Source organism: Chenopodium album, chromosome 17 (genome assembly GCF_948465745.1).
Source record: "Chenopodium album chromosome 17, dcCheAlbu1.1, whole genome shotgun sequence".
Taxonomy (NCBI): Eukaryota; Viridiplantae; Streptophyta; class Magnoliopsida; order Caryophyllales; family Amaranthaceae; genus Chenopodium; species Chenopodium album.
Window position 1 is genome coordinate 40,538,891 of NC_137850.1, and position 25,415 is coordinate 40,564,305.

The 25,415-nt window shown below is 34.2% G+C and overlaps 4 protein-coding genes across 4 annotated transcripts; 2 read left to right on the forward strand and 2 right to left on the reverse strand.

The window, feature by feature from the left end:
• Positions 1-3,370: 3,370 nt before the first annotated feature.
• On the reverse strand, positions 3,371-6,527 carry LOC145589702 (rop guanine nucleotide exchange factor 12-like). Its single transcript, XM_081646380.1, has 7 exons — positions 6,138-6,527; positions 5,872-5,988; positions 5,218-5,372; positions 5,041-5,115; positions 4,653-4,919; positions 4,244-4,564; positions 3,371-4,040 (listed from the first exon to the last, which is right to left on the reverse strand). The coding sequence occupies exons 1-7, from the start codon at positions 6,481-6,483 to the stop codon at positions 3,615-3,617; spliced, it is 1,707 nt and encodes a 568-aa protein (XP_081502506.1). The 5' UTR covers positions 6,484-6,527; the 3' UTR covers positions 3,371-3,614.
• A 2,541-nt stretch (positions 6,528-9,068) lies between these two features.
• On the forward strand, positions 9,069-11,824 carry LOC145589701 (glyoxylate/hydroxypyruvate/pyruvate reductase 2KGR-like). Its single transcript, XM_081646379.1, has 2 exons — positions 9,069-9,579; positions 11,017-11,824. The coding sequence occupies exons 1-2, from the start codon at positions 9,157-9,159 to the stop codon at positions 11,533-11,535; spliced, it is 942 nt and encodes a 313-aa protein (XP_081502505.1). The 5' UTR covers positions 9,069-9,156; the 3' UTR covers positions 11,536-11,824.
• Positions 11,825-15,433: 3,609 nt separating this feature from the next.
• LOC145589703 (glyoxylate/hydroxypyruvate/pyruvate reductase 2KGR-like) lies at positions 15,434-18,195 on the forward strand. Its single transcript, XM_081646382.1, has 2 exons — positions 15,434-15,909; positions 17,313-18,195. The coding sequence occupies exons 1-2, from the start codon at positions 15,484-15,486 to the stop codon at positions 17,829-17,831; spliced, it is 945 nt and encodes a 314-aa protein (XP_081502508.1). The 5' UTR covers positions 15,434-15,483; the 3' UTR covers positions 17,832-18,195.
• A 1,220-nt stretch (positions 18,196-19,415) lies between these two features.
• LOC145589706 (dynein light chain 1, cytoplasmic-like) lies at positions 19,416-20,441 on the reverse strand. Its single transcript, XM_081646385.1, has 2 exons — positions 20,087-20,441; positions 19,416-19,835 (listed from the first exon to the last, which is right to left on the reverse strand). The coding sequence occupies exons 1-2, from the start codon at positions 20,222-20,224 to the stop codon at positions 19,686-19,688; spliced, it is 288 nt and encodes a 95-aa protein (XP_081502511.1). The 5' UTR covers positions 20,225-20,441; the 3' UTR covers positions 19,416-19,685.
• Between the last annotated feature and the right edge of the window lie 4,974 nt (positions 20,442-25,415).

A 25,415-nucleotide genomic window follows, 5' to 3' on the forward strand; every position in this document is an offset into this window, starting at 1 on the left:
CAAGATTTACAGCGAGTGCAGAAATCGCGTTGAGATTAAGTCGTGTGTTCAGAGGGGTGAAAAGCCTGCTGCGTTTGAAAAAGTGACAGATCCTGAGATTAGGCATCTCATTGACTGCTGTCTGAAACTTCCACATGACAGATCTGCAGCATCTGATCTGTTGAGAAACCCGTTGATTAACTCGGAGGCTAATTTTGAAGGCATACGAACAGGGTTGAGCAGTGCAGGTATAGCTGATGCAGATGAGAGTCTGCGCGGAATGATGCAGGGAGGAGGCAGAGGAAGAAGCAAGCCTGTTTGGCGTCAGAAGCTGTCAAAAATGTCGTCGATCATACGCAAGAACTTGTGATCCTGTCCTAGGCTCGATTTGATTCTTTAGTACAATACTAAACTTTTCCTAGGTATCAATTCTTTTATGTCAGACTACAGATTATAATCAGTCTTTAATTCTAGGTGTTTTAGTATGTTAGTGATTTGATATTACTTAGTATGTCAATAAGTATGATTACACTCAGTTTTAGGTTGATGCTGAGGTTTCTAATCATGCATGTTAGTAGTGTGTGTGTGTGTTAGTCAGCAGACGGAAGTTGTTCGTGTTTGTTGATTGATTTTCATCAGTTGTAAGTGTTCGATTTGTGTCAAGAACATTGCTGAGTTAGTTGATTGTTACAAATTTGTCAAGTTGCTCAGTTAGTTGAATGTAATAAATTTAGTAGTATTAAGTAATTTGTTCTTCTTTCTTTATAAGCAGTTTCTGGATTCTTAAGCTTCAGATTTACTTTTTGATTGCGTTTTCTCTTATATAGCTACTGTAATGTGAGTTAAGCACATGATATATATGCAAAATTCCAAGTCAAATCGAATGTTTTGCTTGAGTCGGGTCATGTAATTAGTACGATATAGTTAAATAAGGTTAGTCGTGTTGTGTCATCAGGCTTAGAGTTTATTCGAGTTAACTCATAATATAAAATGTATCTTATATTAACACAACACTTAAAATGTAAGAAAAGTTTATTACACTAATGCTTAAACCTGAAAAAATTATATATTAAATCAAACAAAGAAAAACCAATTGATCATGAATTAGTGATCAGATACTTTGTAAGCAAACCGAGGTTATTGCAAATTAGCCAATAAGTAACAAGCCAAATTAAACTCAGCTGCATGATTTCACTTGTATTTTAAAGTTAGTTATTAAGTGGTTAGAAAAAATGAGAAGAAAAAAAAGGGTAACATAGTAATTAGTAACATACTACACTGAAATGAACATGGGTGTCATATACTCAATTTCGAATTTAATCAAAGAATCAAGTGTAATTAAATAGAAGTCTGTTTCTCTATTCATGGCCGGACTAATATTTCTCTATAATTTAATCTTTTCTACCATATGATGTGTGTCAAAGTACGTACGTTAATTAGCATTTTATTGTGTTTAGAAAATACTCGTTATCCAATTTAGTGAGCAAAAGTATACGTTGATTAGAGACGAATAAAATGGGACGGATAAAGCATATCACAATGATCTATCTAGTTAGTTAGCAAACCGATCTACTACTATAAGTTATATATACATATCTGATACCAGGCTCACAATACAGAGAATTAAAAGAATAGCAAAGTAACAAATTTGTGAAGCGGATGAACTGCAAAATAAAGAACGTGACCGCAAGATGATGAATTTGTTAGACATCAACATAACAATAACGTACTACTCATTTAGTCAAACTTAATTATTTCATCATAGCATACTACTCTATATATATAGTTTAATCTTATTAGTAATTTTATTTGCACCAATTATCTAGATATGTTGATTTTATACATATATACAAGCTTAACAAAATTCATAATCAACTTTTATATACATTATTATTAGTGCTTAAGCTAAGTCTTTTATTCCCTTTCCAAAAAAAAAAAAAAAAGCTAAGTCTTTTATTCTACCCTGGTCATACTTTGCCTTATTATCACTGACGATCATATTTTGCAAATGGCTAGAGTTCTCACTACAATTTTCATCACCACTATTATGCTAGTGGCTATCCTAACCATATCAGGTAAACTTACTCCATCCCCTTCTTATGTATCACTAGGGCATTGCGTCTTTTTAAATTATAAGATCGCGCCTGCTCAATAAATTACATACACTTGAAAGGTTAGCTAGGACATAGTGACCTAGGAGCACCACGGTACTCCGATCAAATGATCAAATGATTATACTACAACTTAACCTTAATTTTGATTTTCTCAATTAATGTATAGATTCACGGCTTTATTTATTTATTTACTTTTTATTTAAAAAGACGAGTGAGTGTAAGAAAAAAGTGAGTTAATATATAAAGATTTAATAGGTTTTTAAAAAATGAATTAACATGTAGTGAAAAGACAAAAAATAACACGGTAGTATGTTTCTTTCTTGAGATAATCGATTATTCTCCGTTCTCCCTTATGTTCAAAAATTAATATTCATGTTGTATATCGATATGGATTTTGCTTCATATTTCAAATGACTTGCATTATTGTTTGAGCTTTTAATGTTGTTTAGAATTTTGATATTAACCAAAATAGTGAAAGAAAAACACATAATATCTTTATAAAGTAATTAATATTTCACAAACTTTATGTTTGACTAGATCAATTTCTCTCTTATTCAACTTAACTCTTATAGTTGCCGCTAAATCAAAGAAATGTAAGCAAGCGTACGACTTATGTGGAGGTGATACCGGAAGAAAATGTTGCAAAGGACTCAAGTGCATTACTAAAGATGATTCTCCGGACGATGAAGTCGGAAAGTGTATACCGAAAAGTACAAAATGTAAGAAGGCGTACGACTTTTGTGGAGGCATTACAGAAGCAAAATGTTGCAAAAAATTGAAGTGTGTACGTATGGATGATTTCAAAAACGCGATTGGAAAATGTATACCAAAAAACCCGAAGTGTAAGAAGAAGAACGAGTTTTGTGGTGGCCTTGCCGGATACAAGTGTTGCAAAGGACTACATTGCATACTCCTAGGTGATTTTCAGCATGCTGGTGGAGTTTGTAAGAAAGGGAAATTGTGTAAGAAAAAGGACCAACTTTGTGGCGACTTCACGGGTGTTAAATGTTGCAAGGGACTTAAATGTGAAGTTAAAGATGATTTCTCGGATATTGGAAAATGTAAGCCTAAACACCATTAGAAGCACGAGTTTAATTTCTTTTACTTGTAATGCTCATAATATCGACACCCTGTCTTCAAAATCGGACATGTCCCATTAATCATGTTGTAAAACTAAGAATTATAAATTTTAATGACAAATGAAGTAATGATCAACAACTTAACATCTGAATTAGCTGATTATGTCTAAAGATTCTGTGTACATGCATCATCAGTACTTATACGCTGAAGAAAGAACAATTTGCTTGCTGTCAAACCCAATGCATTAGCTTCCCCAACCACAAAAAACAAGGGAAGTTAAAACTGTTGAGGAAACTAGCTTAGCTATAATTAGTTACATGTGGTTTGAGCATATATATCTCTCTAAGCTCTGTTAACAAGTGCTTTCTCTCTCGCTCTCTCCATTATATCTCTCAAGATCGAAGTTACAATCATTTCGGAATGTAATCTAACTGTCTCTTGTCAATGTCGAGCTGTTGGACTTCTTAAGCCACCCAAATTCTCTAGGTAGGATACCTTCTTAGGCACTGCAATGTTCGCGAGTTTTCCAACTTTTAAGTCACTTATATCTTTTATGTCCTCATTTCCTGCTCCTTCCTTTGCTTTCAAGTCTCCTTCGTTGTTATCCATAGTCCAGCCCATGAAGTCTGAGAGTGTCATTGATGGCGGTGTTCCTACAGCATTTAGCCTCTCTATTTCTTCATCTGCATTTGGGAACTTTGTTGAAGTGATCTTGATGTCTGCTAGGGGATTCCTCTTCTTTTGCGCGAGTGATGGGTTTTGAGCAAGAGAGTCTGCATACAGAACATCTTCTATTCGCGATAAGACTGTGTGTGCTAAACTCTCTAGGATTCTTGAGTAGCTTTCGAGAAGTGCATGACCAATATCCTGCAAAAGCCATAAAATAACCACATTACACAAACTTTTTTAGCCGTTTAGGTTTCTTGTTTCGAGTTATCTGAAACCTAACTCCCCTAATTTAGACTTCATACTTAGTAAGTCGTGTAAAAAATAAGTTCAGATAAGAGCTGACCGGCTGATTAAAGCTAAAAATGACATGAAAGGAGGCCTTGATTAGCATGTAATTTTACCTTGTTAAATTGAATCTTGCTAACATCGAGTTGAGATTGAGATATTCCAGGGAATCGTTGCTTGATGATAATCAAGATGGTTTCCGCCCTCTCTTCAAATAGTTCCCTCTTCTCTATACTCACGGCTGAACCCCAAGGAGACTTGGCATCTTTGTTGGTCATCTTTCGTCTCCAAATCACTACTGAAGCCTCAATTCTGTTCTTGAGATCAAGAATTTTGTGCTCGGATGATAAGTCCATTATTGTAAAAAATTGCTCAGGATCAAAATATTCAACTGTTATGCTTTTGTATAGTGCATCTCCAAGGCTAGCTCTTCCATTCTACCAAGAAAACGCGACATTTTTATCAGCAAAAATCTAGGAAACTTGTATTTCTAAAACAAAGAATTCTGTTCTTTAGTATTAAAACCTTAGGCAGGGATTCAATGTAGTTTTCGGGGATTTCCATTTCTGATAAGACTTGTGCATTGATAGCCATCGCGGCCTTAAGCACTTGGTTGACGGAATCCTTCTGAAACTGCAGCCATTTCTTTGTGACTTCAGATAGACCATTTGTAGGAACTTTGACTGTAGGTAACCACCATTTATCATCTCTTTTAGACCCTTTCTCGGAATCATCAGCATCTTTAGCTACGTAATAGAATTCGTTTTGGTCCTTGAAATTGTCTAGACAGTCCTACATTCATAATACATACAACCAATTCAAGTTCTGTTTTTATAAACAAAATTACTTCCATGTACAATAGTATACTACATGAAATGATAACATATGAATTTAGCCTAATTTGAAAACTTACAATTAGCATGGTATCAAGTTTTCGAAGGGCAGGGATATTCATTTGAAGATCCGTTCTTTGTTTTGTTATCATGATCTGATACAAAGTCAACAAAGATATGATAATACAGTTAGTCCAACTTGTAATAAAGTATGAACAAATTTGACAAAATGAAGTGTTAGATAAGAAGAAACTTGCCTCCATATTAGTTCCATTCGCGGATTTTTGTTGAGAAGGAACAAATTCAACTATATGATCAGTAACAGATAACAGCCAATCGATTTCCTTCTTCCATCTAGACCTGTTTTCCGGGGCCATTGGCTCTAGTTTCCTCTGTTCTCCAAACACAGATGCTGCATTATAATGCACAAGGTACTACTTTGTGTTAGTTAATCGTGAAACTAATCTAATATTACTTTCTCAATGTGATGCAGGGCAGGTGGTGGCCTCAAGAAATTGTCCTGCAGGCCTTGCACGCCCGTGCTATTGCTCAAATCATCGCTATGGTTCGTGAAATGTACTCTATGTATTTGGATATTGTTCTAGATAAATATGGATATACAAAAATTAGACATCAACCTTAGACATTAGCCTATGTTTGAAGGTTAAAATGCAATTCTAACAAAATTTACTGTTCTATTGTATCAAAATGCACACTTGTGCATTAAGCTTGTGCAATTATAAACATATACACATATATACAATATGAACAATATAAATCAATTTTCCTATAAGTTTATTCAATCTTTAATTTTACTTGAATTCCATCTGATATTATTCCAATTATAGACCTCTGTTGAAAAAAAAAAACAACTAAAAACAGATATATTTACGGGTTGTTATAGGCCTTACCTGCTAAATTGGTGACGGCGTTGGACAAGGCCAAAGCTGAGGACACACCCTTTCCTCCACCAGACATATCCTCGCCGAGGAGCAACTTGGCAAACCTCTCCTTCATCATTTCCATATCTAAAACCATAAATCAAAATCGTTAAATAATTACAATGTACCTATAACATTGTAATACTATATTAATATATCATCAAAAACCATAATTAAAATCATCTAATGATTGTACATAAACAATATATTGAAAATGTTATGAATTATGTTCATACCTTTCTGAAGGCCATCTCTATCACCTCCACCATACGCAGTCAACCTTGATCGCGGACCAGGGCCTTGATCCTTCTCTAAGCTTGAACCAATCCTATGGCTAATCAAGAAAGGCTGTTCTACCTTAGAAGCATAACTTTTGGTACCCCTTGGATCTTCTACCAAGTCCTCTGCGCTCGAGCTCTCTAGGATCATACTTTGTGAATGGCCGCGCCTCATGCTATTATTCCCAACACTTTCTCTATTCATTCCACGAATTTGGTTTAGCCTCGCCTTGTAATTCTCTTGTTCTTGCTCCAACGACGCGCGCACCATTTCCTTCCTAGCTAAATTTGTGTTAACTATCATGGAATGGATGTGGTTGTGGTTGGAACAAAATAATTTGCATGACACAAAAATAAAGAATTTTTTGTTAATGGCAACAACAAGGATGTTTTTGTGTCATGAAGTATAATAATTAATAAGAATAAGGAGAGAAAAAGAGAGGAAGAAAAGTTTGTAATGAAGAAGAAATCTTTATTTGACTTTTGTTTATTTTTTATTTTTTTAAAAAAATTTGTAACAAAAAAGAAAAAAATTGTTAAGAGGGAAGAGAAAATTCAAGCATAGTTTAGGTTGGCAAAGAATTGGTAGGATGATTGTTTTTGTGATAGTTTACTATTTTTGAAAAGAAAGGATGTTAAGAACGTGGGGTGCATGTTTTGGGAGGAAAAGTTACAAGTTGTCATGAAAGATAGAATATTTTAATTAAGATTTGATTATGATTTAATTAGGGGGTGATTAAGGGTAAAGTGGAAGTTTTATCTAAGGATAAGGAGAATAATGTTTGGATTTTTGGCTAATTAGTGTTTTGGACAGTCAAGAAAGTCCAACCAACAGCCACGTCTAAGGCATCATCATGATTGATTAATAATGGATACGACAACTATTTCTTCTTGTCAAAAAAAAAAAAAAAAAAAAAAAAAAAAAAACTATTTCTTCATTTTCATAGGGAACATTATAAGGTGTATCTATATAATTATGTTATGTGTATGTTAGATGATATTGTTATTATGTAGGTTAATTATAAATGTATTTTAAGAGTGTACCATTTTATGGTCAACATATAAAGAAGCTTTATTATAATGAAATTAGTTATCGTAACATTTGATATTTAACATACATAACTATATAAGTATCTGTTGGATCGTCTATTACAAGTTTACATATGTATTCGCACCGATAACATTGAGAATGATGCCTTAACGCAAAATTTCATATATGACAAGCGCTCTAGCACCATCATAATTCATAAATAATAGTGTTTCACTTAGAATATAACCAAAAAAAATAAAATAAAATAATAAAATAAAATAAAAAATTGAAACAAATAAAAACTCTAACAAGACTTGTTGTCAAAATTAGAAAGGAATATTTTTAATAATTCAACAAAATAAAAAATATAAGCCAATTAATTGTTAATTTGTTATTAGTATGAGTATTAGTTAATTATCGCTAAGTCCAACGGTATTTGAGTGTACCTTTAAAAATATATATATATATATATATATATATATATATATATATATATATATATATATATATATATACTGAATTAAAAAAAAAAAAAAAAAAGGTGAGCACAAAGATTTGATCCTTAAAACCACAAATCAAAAAAATAATGCAATTGACCATCTTAGCTAAAGTTAAACAATGCTTAAAATATACGAAAAATAAATAATTAATTTAATTAATTTTAATAGTGGTACATTACGGTACGTTGCTTTAGTGGTACATAGCGGTACTCGTCGTTTACTGTAGAATTTTCGATAATTCTATTTACCTATATATGCTCCCTTTTTTTTCTTTTTTTTTTTTCTCATTTGAAATCTTTTTAGGAGATTAAAAAAAATTCAAATTAAAATGGTGGATTAGTGGGAAAAGTCAATTTGTCTAATTAGTTAGGTCACTAATATAGGTCAAATTGTTAAAGTGTTTAAGACACCTTTGAAGAAAAATGTATTAGACAATGGGTTCATGACTTCAAGAAAAGTAGAATAAGGATTGGGGCCTTGAAGCATGCACCATTGACATTTCGCCCTTATTAGTTGTCTAATTGGTATGAAAGTAGTCGGCTCTTCTTTGGGTCAAGTTTGGTGATATATATAGGATAAATATTGACAAGGTTTTGAAGTTGTGGTGCTCGGTGACAACAAATATGCTAGTGATGAAGAGAATGGATTCCCTTTAGAGCGAACCCACTCATCATGAGGAGAAATTTCCTCATAAAGGAGTTTGTGGCCTCTTTATCTCATGGCATCCCAACCATGAGATGAAATCTCTTAAAGTGAAGGAAACTAGAATATCCTCATTGTGCATTAGGCCATGTGAAATTAAGCCCCACAAATCTTCATTTATATAATTTGTTATGCTTGTTTTTTACACAATAGAATTTGAAAAATATAACATTCATCATCAACTGCCATACATTAATTCTCTATTAAATAACATTTATTTTACTATAATTGATCACATTTATCATTATATACTCATTTACTTGATGAAAGGAAAGTGGGAGAGGGAGTGATGAGAAATCTTTTAAGTGAATGTAGAGAGGAATAAACTTGTAAGTTGCAATGCTCGGAAATAAGAACTACCTAATTCTCAATAATCACTCATCCAATTTTGTTTTTTTTTTCTTTTTTCTTTTTGTTCTTTTTTTTGTGCAAGTGATTTGACAATACAAATTACAAATAAACATACTCGTGTGAGACTCGCATTTATACCCTTAGTCATAACCACTTGACCGAGACCTCAGTGGTACATTCCTATCATAAAGGACTCCCTAATTAAAGAACGTGTCACTCAACTATATGCTACATGCCCAACATAAACAACAAACAAATCACACAAGATACGACCAAAACCAAGTCTAATTTCCAACCACTAATTCCACATTTCCACACAAATTTATTCACAATCCATAAACACACTCTCACAAAAACACACTCAACTCAATCAACAACATCATCACCAACAAAAATGGAGTCAATTGGAGTACTATTAGCATGCCCAATGAATTCCTACCTTGAAGAAGAACTCACCAAACGCTACAATCTCTTCCACTTCTCGAACTTTCCAGACCGAACCCAATTTCTCTCTCAACACGCCAACTCCATTCGCGCCGTCGTCGGTAACGCTTTCGCCGGCGCCGACGCCTCCCTTATCGACGCTTTGCCGAAGCTCGAGATTGTGTCGAGTTTTAGCGTCGGACTTGATAAAATTGATCTGGGTAAATGCAAAGAAAGAGGAATTAAGGTTACGAATACCCCTGATGTTTTGACTGATGATGTTGCGGATTTGGCGATTGGGCTTATGCTTGCTGTTTTACGGAGGATACCTCAGTGTGATCTTTATGTTCGTAATGGGTTGTGGAAGAAAGGGGATTTTCGATTGACTACTAGGGTATGTTCATTTAATTTAATTTAATTTGATTTAATTCCCCTTTTGTTTATATAATTGGGTTTGATTCATTTTTTATGATTGAATTATGGTTGTTAATATTATGGTGAAGCTTAATTGATTGTGATTTGGTTTAATTTGAGTAAATGGTACCCAATTTCACTGTGTTGATGATGAATTATTGAATTCCATTAATGTCGATGTTGATTGTTTTTCAATTCGGCAAAGTTCCAAGTCTGTCATAATTAGATGTTTAACATTTCCGAAATCATCTGATCGACTATGGTTCATCAAAACCTAACTGCAAGTCTTAATCACCAATTTACCATTGTCACTCACATAGCTATTACCATGAAACTTGTCAAGAACTTAGAAAAACTGCCATTCAGAAACTTTGAAATTTTAATTAGCTGTTAAGCATAAAACTTGAGAGAATATAGATTTTTAAAATGGCGATTACAATTTACAAGAATAGATGTTAAACTTTAATTAGGGTTCTGTATATCAGCACTGAATATTTAACCGGCTCTGTCCTCGTGAACCACAAAATGGGATGGATTGTGATTGGGGAGGACTTGGGCTTGGAATCTTTGTTGACAATGAGTTTAGACCTCATGTTTGATTCACTGGATGATGAACTGCAAAGTTCATATTGGATTACTCAACCTAAGACATGTTATTATGATGTTCTCTTGTAAAGAAGATTGCATTTAACTGGAATCTCTAGATATCCTCGTGCTTTAGCTGTTTATAAAATTAGCAGTCATTTTATGATCTTTGCTTTGGTTATGTTGGACTGTAGAAAACGGGAGATCGTTATGTGGTAAATAATTATATGTGTTAGTGTGTTAGTGTGTTACTAACAATATAAGTGGTGATGTTATGTTATAAACACTCAAGTCTTAAAATTGTCTGTGCAAATTGATACTGACCCTCCATTTCCCCATGTAATTTCCTCCTTTTGTTTGTTGTTCATTTCAATTTTTTTTAAAAATAGTTAACTTTTGCTTGTCCATAAGGATGTTCATTATGAAGTTGTAAAGCCTACATCTATACTTTACCATACCATGAAGCTGTACCTAGTTGGATGACTTGGGCAAGTTTTGACTTGTTTCCAGCATATATATCACCAATACTCACTTCCTCCACCAAATTTCGTTCAGAATTGAATGGGGTCTTGCCATAGAGTTGCTTGCTTTACAGAGCAAATATGCCAATTGGTTTAATCCACATGCTGAACTTTGTTGGATGCCTCGATACATGCTGCACTTTATATACGTAGTATTAGGTGACTTATCCCCTGGGTATTAATTGCATTGAGTATCGAACAATCTTTTTGATTTAACCTATTGACAACTTTCTACCTTTGTATTTCATAACCATGAGTGTTCCTTGATTAAGAGCTCAGCACTAACTGCTTTTTTTGCTTTGTCTTTCCAGTTTAGTGGCAAAAGGGTTGGAATTATTGGCTTGGGTAGGATTGGTGCTGCAGTTGCCAAGAGAGCTGAAGCATTTGACTGTCCAATTTCTTATTACTCAAGAACTAAGAAGGCAGATTCAAACTATAATTACTATCCTAGTGTCATCGAGCTTGCCTCCAATTGCGACATACTGGTAGTTGCTTGTGCCTTAACTGAAGAAACACGACATATTGTCAACCGTGAAATAATAGACGCTTTGGGGCCTAAAGGTGTTCTGATAAACATTGGAAGGGGCCCTCATGTTGACGAACCGGAGCTAGTTAAAGCACTTTCTGAAGGCCGGCTAGGTGGAGCTGGGCTTGATGTCTTTGCAAATGAGCCTCATGTTCCTGAAGAGTTGTTCAAGCTTGACAATGTAGTACTCTTGCCTCATGTTGCAAGTGGGACTGAGGAGACTCGTACTGACATGGCTAATCTTGTTCTTGGGAACTTGGAGGCTCACTTCAATGGAAAACCGCTGTTGACTCCAGTTGTTTGATTGTCGAGGGTAATAGTAGGCCTTTAATATATGATTCTTGATTGTGAGCAAACTATTTTGTTAGGGAAATGAACCGTTTATTGTTTGACTGAGCACGGCTGTATTATATTGCAAAATTGAATTCCCTGCTTAACATTTTTTATTCCCAAGATCAGTTTGGGTCATAAAAATGGGCCATTTTTTAGGTACTTAAAGAGGGGCTAGGCCTCGAACATAGAATAACTTCGTACTCTGTAACTATTAATGTCATTATGAAGAATAAATTCTCCCTTTTCAGGAAGTTGATCAATCTCTATATTTGCACTTTGATTGATCCCGGCATTGGGTAACCAGTGTGCAGCCCTGTTTCCTTTGTGATAGACATGAGTAATTAAGATCTCCCAAGCATTGTTTCTTATCATCATTCTCCATCTTCTACACCATTGCCTGTAAAAAATAGGTCAGTTCTAGACTTCTAGTAAACCATTAACCGGGTAATGTGGCATTTTCAAGGAATGGGTTATACAACAAATTAACAAGGTTCACCAATCATATTTTTATGTCATAAGGTTTTTTTTTTTTTTTTTTTTTTTTTTTTTTTTTTTTTTTTTTTTTAACACAAAAGGAAGCATATATATTACTTAGGCTTTGGCCTTAATAGTACAGATTAGTATTCAAAGCAGTGTGCAAAGCAAAATGCACTCTTTGAATGCCACAAGTGCCAAAGTTCCTTAAAACTACTACATAAAAGGTGTTCATAAGCTTAACTAAGATAATACAGACAAACTGAAAACGACTAGGGGTTAGGCTGAGCTTGCAAAGCATTGAGATTATCTTCATAGGCTGCAACAGCACTAGTTGGAACAATATAATGTGGTGTATGACCCACAGCCATAGTCATTACATATTTGGCCAAGTAGTGGGCCGGAGAATTCAGCTCCCTTGGAATAGTATTAAACATGATGATCATCTTCTTGTTGTTAAGAGCTCTGGCCACATCAATGATAACTGCAGCTAATTCATAATGCATGTAATCCCCTTCTCTGTTCAACAACCCTTCTATAGCCTGCGCATCTGTTTCCACTTCCAGGTACTGCAGAGGCATGGCTTGAGCAAAGTTAAGTCCCTCCCTTAAAGCATACAGCTCTGCTCCTAAGGCATTTGGAGCATTATACTTGCTGGAGTAGCCAAAAAACCACTCTCCCTTATCATTTCTGAAAACTCCACCTCCTCCACCTTGTTTAGAAGAGACCCAAGCAGCATCTGTATTGAGCTTGATCCAGCCATGTCTAGGAGGACGCTAGCAAGAAGGTCTAACAATGGAAGGACCTGCACCATCTGAATTTTTCCCCTTGCAACCAGAGGTACCCCGTAGAACAAATGAATTGATTTGATAATCTATAATGAATCTGTTGAACACATAATTACAGTTATAGACCTCATTGTTAAAAATAAATCCATTTCTTAATCTCCAGATATGCCAAAGGCCCACGATAAAAATAGCTTTAAATTTTGGTGTTTGAGAGAAGTTATACAACAGCCAATCATTCCAACCAGAATTCATAAAAGATGAATAATTGAAATTAGGAGGTGGCTTGATCTTTTGTAAAATCATTTTCCAGAGAATACTAGAAGTGTGGCAGTCCCTGAACAAATGAATAAAGGTTTCAGAAGGTGATAAACACCTTGAGCAGACAGGATCAAATCCTTGAAACTTGGAAGCAAGAAGAGTTGAAGATGGTAAAATGGAGTGCACACAATTCCACATAAACATCTTATATTTAAATGGAACTTTGAGCTTCCAGAAAGCTTTCCAACTAAAGGCAAATGGGAGGATGAAAGGAGAGGGATCTTTAGAGAGAAAATAAGCTGTTTTTATTGTGAAGACTCCAGACACATTATGTTTCCATCTTAGCTGATCTGAAGATAAAGGAGGATCAGAGAGGCAAATAGGAGTGCATAGGATTTGGTTGCAAATGTATGTTGGTAAAAGATACTTGATGTCATCAATATACCATTGGCCATGTTTGATAATATTTAAAACCCTCCAATAACACTTTAATTGTGGTATATCAACTGGTAAAATTTTATAAAGAGGTGCATTTCCAACTCAATGATGATACCACAAAGAGGTATCCTCTCCATTCTCAATCCTAATAATAATGCCCTTAAACAACAAATCTCCTCCCCCCCCCCCCCCCCCCTTAAAATATCTCTCCACATGGAAGATTGAGAGGAGTTGGGGATACAATCTTGCAAATTAGTCCTACTAGCATACTTATCCTTCAAGATTTTCACCCAAAGTTTATCAGGTTTAGTCAAAAAAGTCCAACCTAGTTTGTAGTTTTGCCATAAAAGAAAGGTTCCAATTAGACAAAGATCTTAGACTCAAGCCCCCCATAGAAATAGGGATGGTAACATTATCCCATTTTGTTCTAGGAGTATATCTAATTGAATCAGTTCTATTCCACAAAAAACTCTTGCAATGCTTTTCAATATCAGTCAAGATGGAGATAGGAAGAAGGCTATGCTGCATAGCATGAACTGGATAAGAACTTAGAACTGATTTAATTAAAGCGCATCTACCAGCCATATTTAGAAGCTTAAGCCTTCCAACCTTTAATTTTATCTGGAGTTTTTGTGACTAACTCCCAATAATCTGCCTTTCTCAGCTTGTTTGGAGCAATGTTAATTCCCAAATACTTACCAAAAGAAAAGCTAGACTTGAAATGATAGAGCTGGACTAACTGACTCCTAATATTATGTTCCATTTTTTATGGGAAAATAATACTACACTTAAGATCATTGACTTTCAGACCTGAGAAGGCACCAAATTCATCCAAAATACTCGTCATATTGTTAAGATTTTGAGTAGGAAAAATTGATTCTAATAGCTGCCCCAAACAGAAATACATCATCTGCATAAAAAAGATGTGAAAGGCTATAATGTTTAGAAATTTTGAGAGACTTTCAATTCCCTTGTCTCACACTATCCTCAATTAAAAGAGATAATCTTTCCATACACAAAATGAAGAGGTAAGAGAAGATCACCTTATCTTATCCCTCTTGAAGGCCTAAAGCTACTTGTGATTTCACCATTCTAGAGAACATAAATTTGTGTGGAGGTAACACAATGCATCACTAATTTAATGGTGGAGTCAGGAAATCCAAAGCAAGACAAAGTATCAGAAATAAAGGACCATTCTAAACCGTCATAAGCTTTGGCTAGGTCAAGCTTTAAAGCCATCACATTTTTCCCTCTTTTGCATTTATGAAAAAGATGAGCTATTTCCTTAATGAGAATAATATTGTCTCCCATTCATCTATCCTTGATGAAACTTGACTGGAAGGGACTGATGACACGATGTAACATATTCCTAAGCCTTGAAGAAATGATTTTTGTGATTAACTTATAGACTGCGTTACAAAGGCCTATAGGTTTGAACTTAGAAATTGACATGGGATGATCTTTTTTAGGGATAAGGGATATTTATGAGTGATTGACATCAGCAGGAATTTGAACATCAGTAAAAACTTTAACAACAAATTCAAGCATAGAGCTTCCAAGATCATCCCAGAACTGCTGAAAGAAGAGGGGTTGAATACCATCAGGCGAGGGCTTTTGATTGGATCCATTTTAAACAAATTTAACCTAACCTCATCTAAGTCTGGGATAAATGCTAGAAATGATTTTTCAGAATCAGAAAGAGGTGTGATATAAGGTGGTTGTATATAAGAAACTTGTATGGGATCAATTTACATCTCAATGTCCATTACCAAATAATTTCGGCATATAAAACCATAGAGGTGATACTCATAACCTCAATTACCTGCAATTTAAGATTGAATCTTGTCTACATTATTAATTTCGTTGCTTGCTAAAACAATAAACAAAAACCAATTTTACCAAACAAAATAAACCATAAATCTTCTCATCACTCCTTTTCTCTCACATCTCTCTACTTAGAAATGGAGAAGAAAGGCGTACTAATGACCTCCCCAATGTTACCTTACTTAGAACACGAACTCAATTCCCGCTTCACCCTCTTCAAAATCTGGGAAAACCCTTGTTCAACCCAACAATTTCTCAAACAAAACTCAAACTCAATTCACGCATTTGTAAGCAATGCAGCAAACGGTGCCAACGCTGAATTGATCGAATCCCTCCCTAATTTAGAGATTATCGCAAGTTACAGTGTTGGGTTTGATAAAATTGATCTGGGTTTGTGTAAGAAGAAAGAAATTAAGGTTACTAATACTCCTGATGTTCTTACTGATGATGTTGCTGATTTGGCTATTGGGTTGATTTTGAGCACTCTTAGAAGGGTTTGTGTTGCTGATGCTTTTGTCAGAAATGGGTGTTGGAAGAATTCTGATCTTCCTTTGTGTACTAAGGTTGTTCTCTTAATCTTGTAATTAAATTTTATAGAAAGATTATTTATTTACTAAGTATTTGTTTGATTCATGTTATTTGATACATTCTTAGGTGTTTGATTGGTGATGTTTATGACTATGTTATAAGCATTTGTTTGTTACTTGAGTGTTTGAGCTTTTTGAGAATTAGGGAATGCCAAAATTGCCAATTAGTGAGTTGGTTGAGTCTTAGGACGTGGTATTGAAGACTTGGGATTTAATCGCGCCATTGTTCTATGTGTATTGTACTGGTTATTGACCCTGGATGACTCGTTTAATTTTTGTAAAATGTTTCATGTAATCATACTATTGTCCATTTGGTTTCCTGCCACCAAAAGATTATTGATCAAACTGTTCTTGTATTTGGATTAAGGACTTTCTAAGGTTAAGCTTATGCAGATTCTGTATCGTATAAACAAGCTTGGACGTACATTATTCTTCCCCCCTTTACTAGGAGTTAGTTGATGACTTGATGGTCTTGTTCGAGTTCTGTTATGGGACATTTATGAGAGAAGGTTTTGTATTGGAACTGTATTTTATTTCTCTGTGATAAATTGTTCAATAAAATCTTGAGATAAAAGGGATAGGAAGAATTATGAAGAAAAGGTTTGACCTCATGAGTTGCATTTGTACAGAGATAAATACCAGCCTGTTAGAAGAAATAAGCCAGTACTTGTATTTCACTTCAATTAGAGAAAACCCCCATCCCTACGTAAAGGTGAAGAGTTATAGGAGATAAAAGGTTCATTAGCATTTAGCATATGTCATCACTCATCAGCAACCAAAATGTAATGGTTGGATATCTGGTGGATGATTCAATTGTAAATAAGATGATAATGCCATCATTTATACCTTTTTAAGCTAGTCAGCCAGACTTGATAAGCTGCTCAATTAAATTGTCAAAACACTTTTAAGCCAGTAGTGTCAGCTGTTCAATACGAAGTATTATAGAATAAGATTTAGCAACATTGAGGAAGTAAATTTTCTTTCTTCGGTATGATTGACTGAAGATCACAATTTCATTTAAAAGTTGATCAGAGCCATTTAACTGGTCCTCAAGCCTACTGTGTTGAATCTTCAGCTTGTTGATTATATCCTTCAAAATGAGAAGTTTGATCATAATTTCATTTGACTTGTCTTCCTTTCCAAACTGTAAATGTTTGCTTAGATTTACTAAATAATACAAATAGAAGTACATAATATTAAAGATGCAATGCCAACTTTTAATATTACGCTAACTGTTTGGTATAGTTGTATGTTTTACTATCTTTTACGAATGTTATAATGGCATAGGTCAGCTTTGACATTAGTGGAACATAATTGTGATTGGTCATCTGTATAGTCTTTCTCATATTCGTTCTTTTTCCCCTATTATATCTTTCCAGTTCACTGGAAAATCAGTGGGAATTCTTGGATTGGGCAGGATTGGCTCTGCTATTGCAAAGAGAGCAGGAGCATTTGGATGCCAAGTTAGTTACTGCTCCAGGTCTAAGAAACCTGATGTGCTGTACAAATACTATGAAAAGGTTGTTGACTTGGCAGCTAACTGTGAAATCCTTGTCGTTTCATGCTCCCTAACTGAAGAAACCCGTCATATCATCAACCGTGATGTCATTGATGCACTGGGTCCAAAGAGTATCCTCATAAACATTGGAAGAGGTGCTCATGTTGTTGAAGCTGAGCTTGTATCTGCTCTGCTTGAAGGTAGATTAGGTGGTGCAGGGCTTGATGTGTTTGAGAATGAGCCAAATGTTCCTGAAGAACTGTTGAAGCTTGATAACGTGGTGATGTTATCTCATGTTGGAAGTGACACTGTTGAAACTTGCAAGGCCATGGCTGATCTCGTGATCAGTAATCTGGAGGCACATTTCCGAAAAGAGCCATTGTTGACTCCAGTTATTTAACATTATCTGAAGGCATGGAAGACTTAGGATCATTGAGATCAACACTATCTGTTTTATCGCCGCATTACCTATGAAAAGGCTCTGCTCGCCTGAGATTCTGGTAATTCTCTGATTTTTCACTGAGATGCCTCGTATTGCTCTCTGTATTATCTTGTGAGCTTTCTCTCATCTTTGCAGTAATCTAAGGCGATGAAAGGCATCATTGATTTTCATACATACACTCAATATCTGCCTTTTTTTAAAATAAAAACTTTCATTTACATATTGTTGATCTGATTTTGGATGTACAAAGTTGCAACAAAACTTCATTTTACAGTGATTCACTTTGTTACCCTTAAAACTAATGCAAGTAGTAATTTTATCATCCGTTCACAGTCTGTAATGTACTAGCACTTCTGATGGAGACACCGAGAAGATCGAACCATTTATAAGCTAGGCAACACCACAGCAAACAGTGGATATTATGTTCTAAAACCTATTATTAGTGAACTATTGTTGATCTCAAGTAAAAGCACCATTGATATCAAGTCTCGGTTAGTTGTGTAATTGTTAGGCAATTAGCCAAATTCGTTAGATTGAAATAAGTAAATAACTAGAGGGTTAGTCAATTAGCCAGACTCGACGGATTGGAATAACTAGTTGACAACCCTTTGACATGATGATGTGAGTTGAAGGCCATTTCCTGCACCTCCATATCTGTGAATGGCCGTTTTATTATCTTCTGCATCACAGAAAATGCATGTATGGGTAGGTTGCTCACCTCATCCTTTAGACTAGCTAAAACATTAGGTGGCTCACCTTATCCATGAATTAGCATCTTAGAGCACATGTATTTTGTTTAATTCAACTGTAAAAAATTGCTCGATAATAGGCCCTACTTTTTGGGGGTTTTGGAAGATGCACTGAACCAACTGATTATTAGCACTTAATTATGTTAATTTGGCATGATTTAATAATCATTTATGTGTATAGTGGATGAATAAGTGATTCAAGATTCAATTTTTTTGGGCACGTCAATGTCAATGTGTACGGGTCTATCTCTTTTTGTTCGTTTTATAAAGTTCGAGAACATGTATTGGGTCTTTATAAAATAGAATTTGGAGGAAGGTTCCAGCTCTATGGACTTACCTCTGTACACTCTCTGTCCTAAATAAAATAGTCGTATAAATAAAGTAATTATCTTGTAATGTTCAGAAAAATTTGCTATAAATGTATCTAATTAGAGATGATAATGGTGAGGGTAGATGCATGACACTTGAGGGCTTGAACGCACCCTAGAATTTTAACCAAATAAGCTAGTTTGAATCCAATCGAATGATTTATTTAAAGTAGTACTCTTATTTCGTAAAATGTCATTAATAGTTTAATAGTCGTACATTATAAACACCATTAGCCATACAAATTAGAAAAGAAGACTCCCATACGCTTAGATTTCTTAAATTTATAAGAAATCACAATCTTATCGTATACTCATCAAAACAATAAATGCAAACATGCAGTATTGAGACTATTTATTTGACAAATTACATAATAATATTCCATGGTATGAATAAAGATTATTAGGATTATATTGCAGTAATGCTTCATGATAATACTTCTACTAATAATCTAATATAGTAATATTTACAGACTGCTGAAACCGGGCTGATGAAATTGTCTTCATCAGAGCAAGGAAAATACCTAAAGTAACCTTGCATCTGCTCTCAAGACTGAAAATACCCAGTTACACTTTAAAGTGGGATGACATTAACAAAGCCTAGAAAATTAAACAAACATTACAAATATAAGAATAATAAAAGGGTAATTAATTGCAATTTTCCCCTTTATTGTTTTCTTTTCTATTTACTACATAAGTCAAGAAGAAGAAACAGCCCCTTTGAAGATGAGGAATTTGAGTGTCTCAAGTGTGAAGTAGATGAAACTTCCTTTTGAATGTGTGAAGAAACACCCAAAATTTGATCCCACCACACATTGCCATCCTCCTCCATATTTCTTGTCAAAATCCTGTTACATTTTGCACATAACATATCAGAAAACAATCATAGTATTTATTACGGAGTATATGTTACTCGGACTTTTCATTAAACCCTCAAGTACCCCACCTATGTGGACATTTGACACTTTGTTTATACCAAACCATGAAGTTGTTTCATTATATCACTAAGCCCGACGCTTTGACACATGTACCTATGTCCGACATGAATAACAGATAAAAATTAAAATGAAAACTCGAGTCGGGGTTATTTGTAGAATACCTTTTTAATGTGAGCAGCAATTGATTTGCAGTCAAAAACATCATAAAGATCAAGAGCATGAGAAGCAGAAGCCATAGCTTGGATCTGCATCTTCAAAGGCATATCAGTATCCTCTATCAAAGCTTTACCTTCCAACATTTTCTTTGTTTCTTTCCAAAACAAAAACCCAGATGAGATATGATCTGATTGATTCTTATCTTAGAAACCCAGAAAAGATAAACTCAATTGTACTATTTTTTTCTTTTATAAAGAAAAATAAAAAGTTTCAAGTTTCAAAAGCTAAATGTGGTAAAATATAGAAAGTTAGCAGAAGCAGAGGTTGGCTTTTTATACACAGAAAGAAGTGGGAGCCTGAAATGCCCATCTCTAGCCTTCCAAATGTAAATGATCCATTTGTTTGCGTATTTATGATTACATAATTGAAGTCTGGCACATATTCCAAACTTTGCTTACATTTTAGTGTTACTAATAATTTTTCCTCCCAACTTTGAGGGTACCCTTTCTGTTCTTTAGTGTTATGTTCATTAATTACTCTTTTTAACTATTCATTAATATTGTACATAGTATATTATTACAATAAATCATCTATACTCGGGTGTAATTTCGTACTCACTTCAATTTGTCTATTGGTTGTATTATGATTGACAATCGCCCCTCATGTGTTATGTCATTGTACCATTTTTCTAGTTGAACACAAGAGATTAAGTAATTCTTCATTCCTTAAATATTGACCTGTTTTCTTTTTTTTTATAGAATAGGTCAGATTCATTCATTGTAATGAGAATACCCTTGAAATTACTCTTCTTAAATTTATCATCTCACATATTGAATAACAAATCTACATTGCGACTATAAGTTTTAATTAATAAAGTGAAAATTTATAATGGACACTTTAAGGAACAAAAAGAATAAATTATCCAAGTAATATTGGTTGGTAGAGTGTGTAAAATCTAAAATGCCATCCTAAATTTTGTGTATTATATGTGAGAAAGAGGGAGTAACTTCTATTAGTGCAAAGTATAAAAATGGGGATAGATATTTACTAGTATGATGTGTGAATGTGTTGGGAGTATAAAATTTTGACGTGCCAAATTTGGATTAGATGGTAATATGATGACGTGGGTGTGTGTTGTAGTAGTAGAATATGAAATATCTTATATGCTTTAATTTAGGATTAACCATGGAAACTGAATTTGTGTGTCACCCACCTGCTTTGGAGTTTATCCATTAACATCACTCTTACAGATAAACATCAACTGCCCAACACCATTACATTTACATTCACTGTCATCAGTCTCATCACCATTCAACATTGTTTCATCTATGAATCCGCAACTTCATTTGTAACCTCATTTATGCATGGTTGGTAAATGGTAATAATTCTATTTGTGATTTTATATATATACTAGTTTTGTATCCGTGCGATGCTTGGGTGTTAGGAATTGATATGCTTTTGTGACGATTTGTTATCTAATTGATATGTAATGACTAATAATAATGTTGGTGAAATGTACGAATTAATACATTAAAAAAATAAAAAATAAAATAAATTAGAATAAATAAAATAAATGTTTAAAATCCGTTGGGTTGACCCAAACCCAAAACTTTGGGCAAGGGTTGAACATTTCATGACTCGTAACCTGAAATGACACAATGCGAGATGACTCATGACCCGACCCTAATTGACAGGTCTATATAGTAATAAATTCTAGGAAAAATACACTTTAATAATCCCAACTATTGGCGATTTACCTTGAATAATCCCAACTAAGGTTTATTTTCTAACAGTCCCAACTTTGCCTCTTATTTTCTTTCAGCGGTCCCAATGACCGGTAACCTGTTGAAAAGGTAATTTTTTTATTTTTTTTTACAAATACCACGTGTCAACACATGATTAGTTTAGCATTTAAAAAATTAGAAAAAAATCAGAAAATTTCATTAAGAATAAAAAAATAAATAAATAAATAAAACAGAAAATTTAAAAAAAAATCAGAAAATTCATTAAAAAAAATCGGAAAATTGAAAAAAAAAAACAGAAAATATCTTTTTAAAAAATCAGAAAAGTAAAAAAAAAAAAATCAGAAAATTAAAAAAAAGTAAAGAAAAAAGAAAAATCCCAAAACCTACCCAGCCACCCTCCCACCACCCCGTAACCCTAGCCAGCCACCCTCCTTCTCTTTCCCCGCCGGCGGCCAACCCCCATAACCCCCAACAAAGGCCGGCCGACACCCACTCATCCCGGAAACCACTCGGCTGGCCCAAAACCACCCCCCGTAACTACCCCCTCACTATTCCCCACCCCCAAAACCACCCCTCCCTCTTCCCCGACCCCCAAAACAGCCCCTCCTTTTTTCCCCTTCGCCGAAATGGCCGGTTTTGATGGTGCGGGAAAGGAGAGGGGGTGTTTCAAGGGTCGGGGAAGAGGAGGTGGTGGTTATGGGGGTCGGAGAATAGTGAGAGGGGTGATTTTGGGTTGATCGGATGGTTTCCGAGCTGGGTGGATGTCGGCCGGCCATTTTAGGAGGTTATGGGGGTTGGCCGCTGGCGTGGAATGGGGAGGGGGGTGGCTGGCTAGGGTTACGGGGTGGTGGGAGGGGTAGCTGGGTGGGTTTTGGGTGTTTTTTTTTGTTGTTTTTAAAAAAAAAAATTATAAATATTTTTAATATTTATTAATTTTTTGAAATTTTTCTAATTGTCTGAATTTTTTTTTGTAATTTTCTGTTTTTTTTTTAATTTCTATTTTTTTTTTTAATTTTCTGTTTTTTTTTTTGAATTTCTATTTTTTTTTTCAATTTTTCTTAACTATTTTATTTTTTTTTAAATTTTCTGATTTTTTTTTTGTATTTTCTAATTATTTTAATGACATTTTCTGTTTTTTTATTTTTTGATTTTTTTTTATTTTGGACCAATCGTGTGTTGACATGTGGCATATGACCTGTTGTAACAGGTTGTTGACCGGTTGGGAACGTTGGAAGAAAATAAGAGGCAAAGTTGGGACTGTTAGAAAATAATCCTTAGTTGGGATTATTCTAGGTAAATCGCTAATAATTGGCATTATTAAAGTGTATTTCTATTAGATTGTGAAGTATATTATTTTAACCGATTAATATATATTATAAATGGATGTTTTATGCTTTGAACTAATTCCTTCGCTCTAAAACAGATTTTATGATATAAAAAATAAATTTATATGATAATTTTTGAGAATTATAATCTAATATTTTTTTGAAACAAATTATAATTCAATTTGTACCGCTGAAATATTTGTATTTTATCGAAAATAAAACTCTAAACTAACAATTTTATCCTAAAACTCTATCTAAATTTAATTCTAAATTAACTTTAAGTCTATTTAAATCTATCCAACGTGGCGCGACACTTGGCGAAAAGTTGGAACGACAAGTGTCGCTGCCTCGTGACCTGGCTAAAAGTTTAACTTTATATATTATAGTTATATGATATATATCTTCCTCGTTTCTTTTTTACTTGACCTGTTTCTTTTATTACACTTGCCGATGCACAACTTTAACCATTATTAACTTTATTACTCTATAAGTAAAAATTATAAAAGTTGTAAATTGTGATAATACTTATTGAAACGATTCCAACAAGATTTCATATGAATATGTTTTTCATTTTATATAATTCACAAATACAGTCAAAGGAAGAGTGGTGAATAGTGTAAAAGTCAAAGTGGATCTAGTAAAAAGAACGGAGGAAGTATATACATATATGCATTGTCAACAACATTATTTGAATCAATCGGTCAAAGTATCACATTCTACTGAACTATGGAGTAATGTTGTGGCATGTGCCGCATTAGTGGCAAAGCCACCTTATGTGAGTTATGTCCTGGTAAGGCACGTGCCCTATCAGGAAGAAAGAAAAAGGGAAAAAAAAAAAAAAGAGTAAGTTAAAATTTTGTTTAAATAAAATACAAAATGCTTTATTATGTTTAAGGTTATCGACAACCTAGTGGTTAGATTATTACTTTTTCTATCAAAGATCATGGGTTCTAATCTCTTACCTAAACATTATTTCATGATTGATGTGCAGCACGTAAATGTGTTATTATTTTTAAAAATATTTAAAAGGTTTTTAAATGATACAATGCAGTACCATTATAAAAACTCTAGGTCCACCACTAGCCGCATAAAAGAATTTGTTTTGTATACTTAGAAAGTAATTGGTTCGAGGGATATCAAATAGTAAAGTTACGTGATATAGTTGGTGCCTTGGCTAGTTGATCCCCTCTGAACGCGAAAACTTGGCCTTTATATCACATTTGGCATGCGTAGCAAAAAAGAGTTGATTATGGACCTTTTTTTGATTGAATGTAATGGAGTCCAAATGGACTTGAACTGCCCATGTTATTATAAGAAGCCCAAAAAAGTTATTCGAGCACTCAAACCGATAGTATCCAAATATCTAGGCAATCTAGCTATCAGACTCTCTACTTCTCTAGCCATTACTAGATATACAAATATCTACTGTAGTTATTATTACAAGTTATGTAGATGTAGACATGTAGTACACTCATTTGTACATTGTACAATATGGTAGGCAAGTATGTGATATCAAACCAGTCATGTTGCCCTTTTGGCGTAGATCATTGCTTGCGAGATTCTCATGGGGATGGGAAAGCTCGTCCTTTTGATCGCAATTAAGCTGTCCATTGTCCCTCATCAACTTCATTCAAACACATTTGTGTCTATATAACATAGCTAGGGATGAGATTATTGAAGGGTCAAGGAAAGGGCTTAAACGTTGCATTGCACCCATTAAAGGGCAAGAATTGAGCTGCTCGAATTTCAATCACTCTTATATATTCGGGCATGAAGACAACATCATAATTTGACGATCCAAATCCTAGTGCTATCCAACCCAAGAATGATCCATATTGAACTTAACTCATACTTCGTATTTGATTTGCAAGAATTCATTGACTTAATATAAGCCAAATCTAATATGACTTGGTCAAATTTAAATCAAACATGATTTGTACACCCGATTTGACAACTCTATAATCTAATGCGAGTCTGTCCAAGGCTAGTCTAGGGATTGTGGGCTAATGGGCCTTCTACAAATGGTCCAACAAGTAAGCTGTATCATTCATCAGATTACTAAAAGCAGCCATTAAATCATAATATTCTTATTAGATAAACTTTTATAAAGTGAGCAACAGATGATCCTTTAGTCTTTAAGCATCTTTTTTTCAAGTTTCTCCCAATGAGATTTGAGTAAATACATTATAGTGTGCTCTCCCTTTAGCCTTTACCTATGCTTTTTGTAAAATTCAAAATGAAGAACCTTTATTTCTTAAGGATTT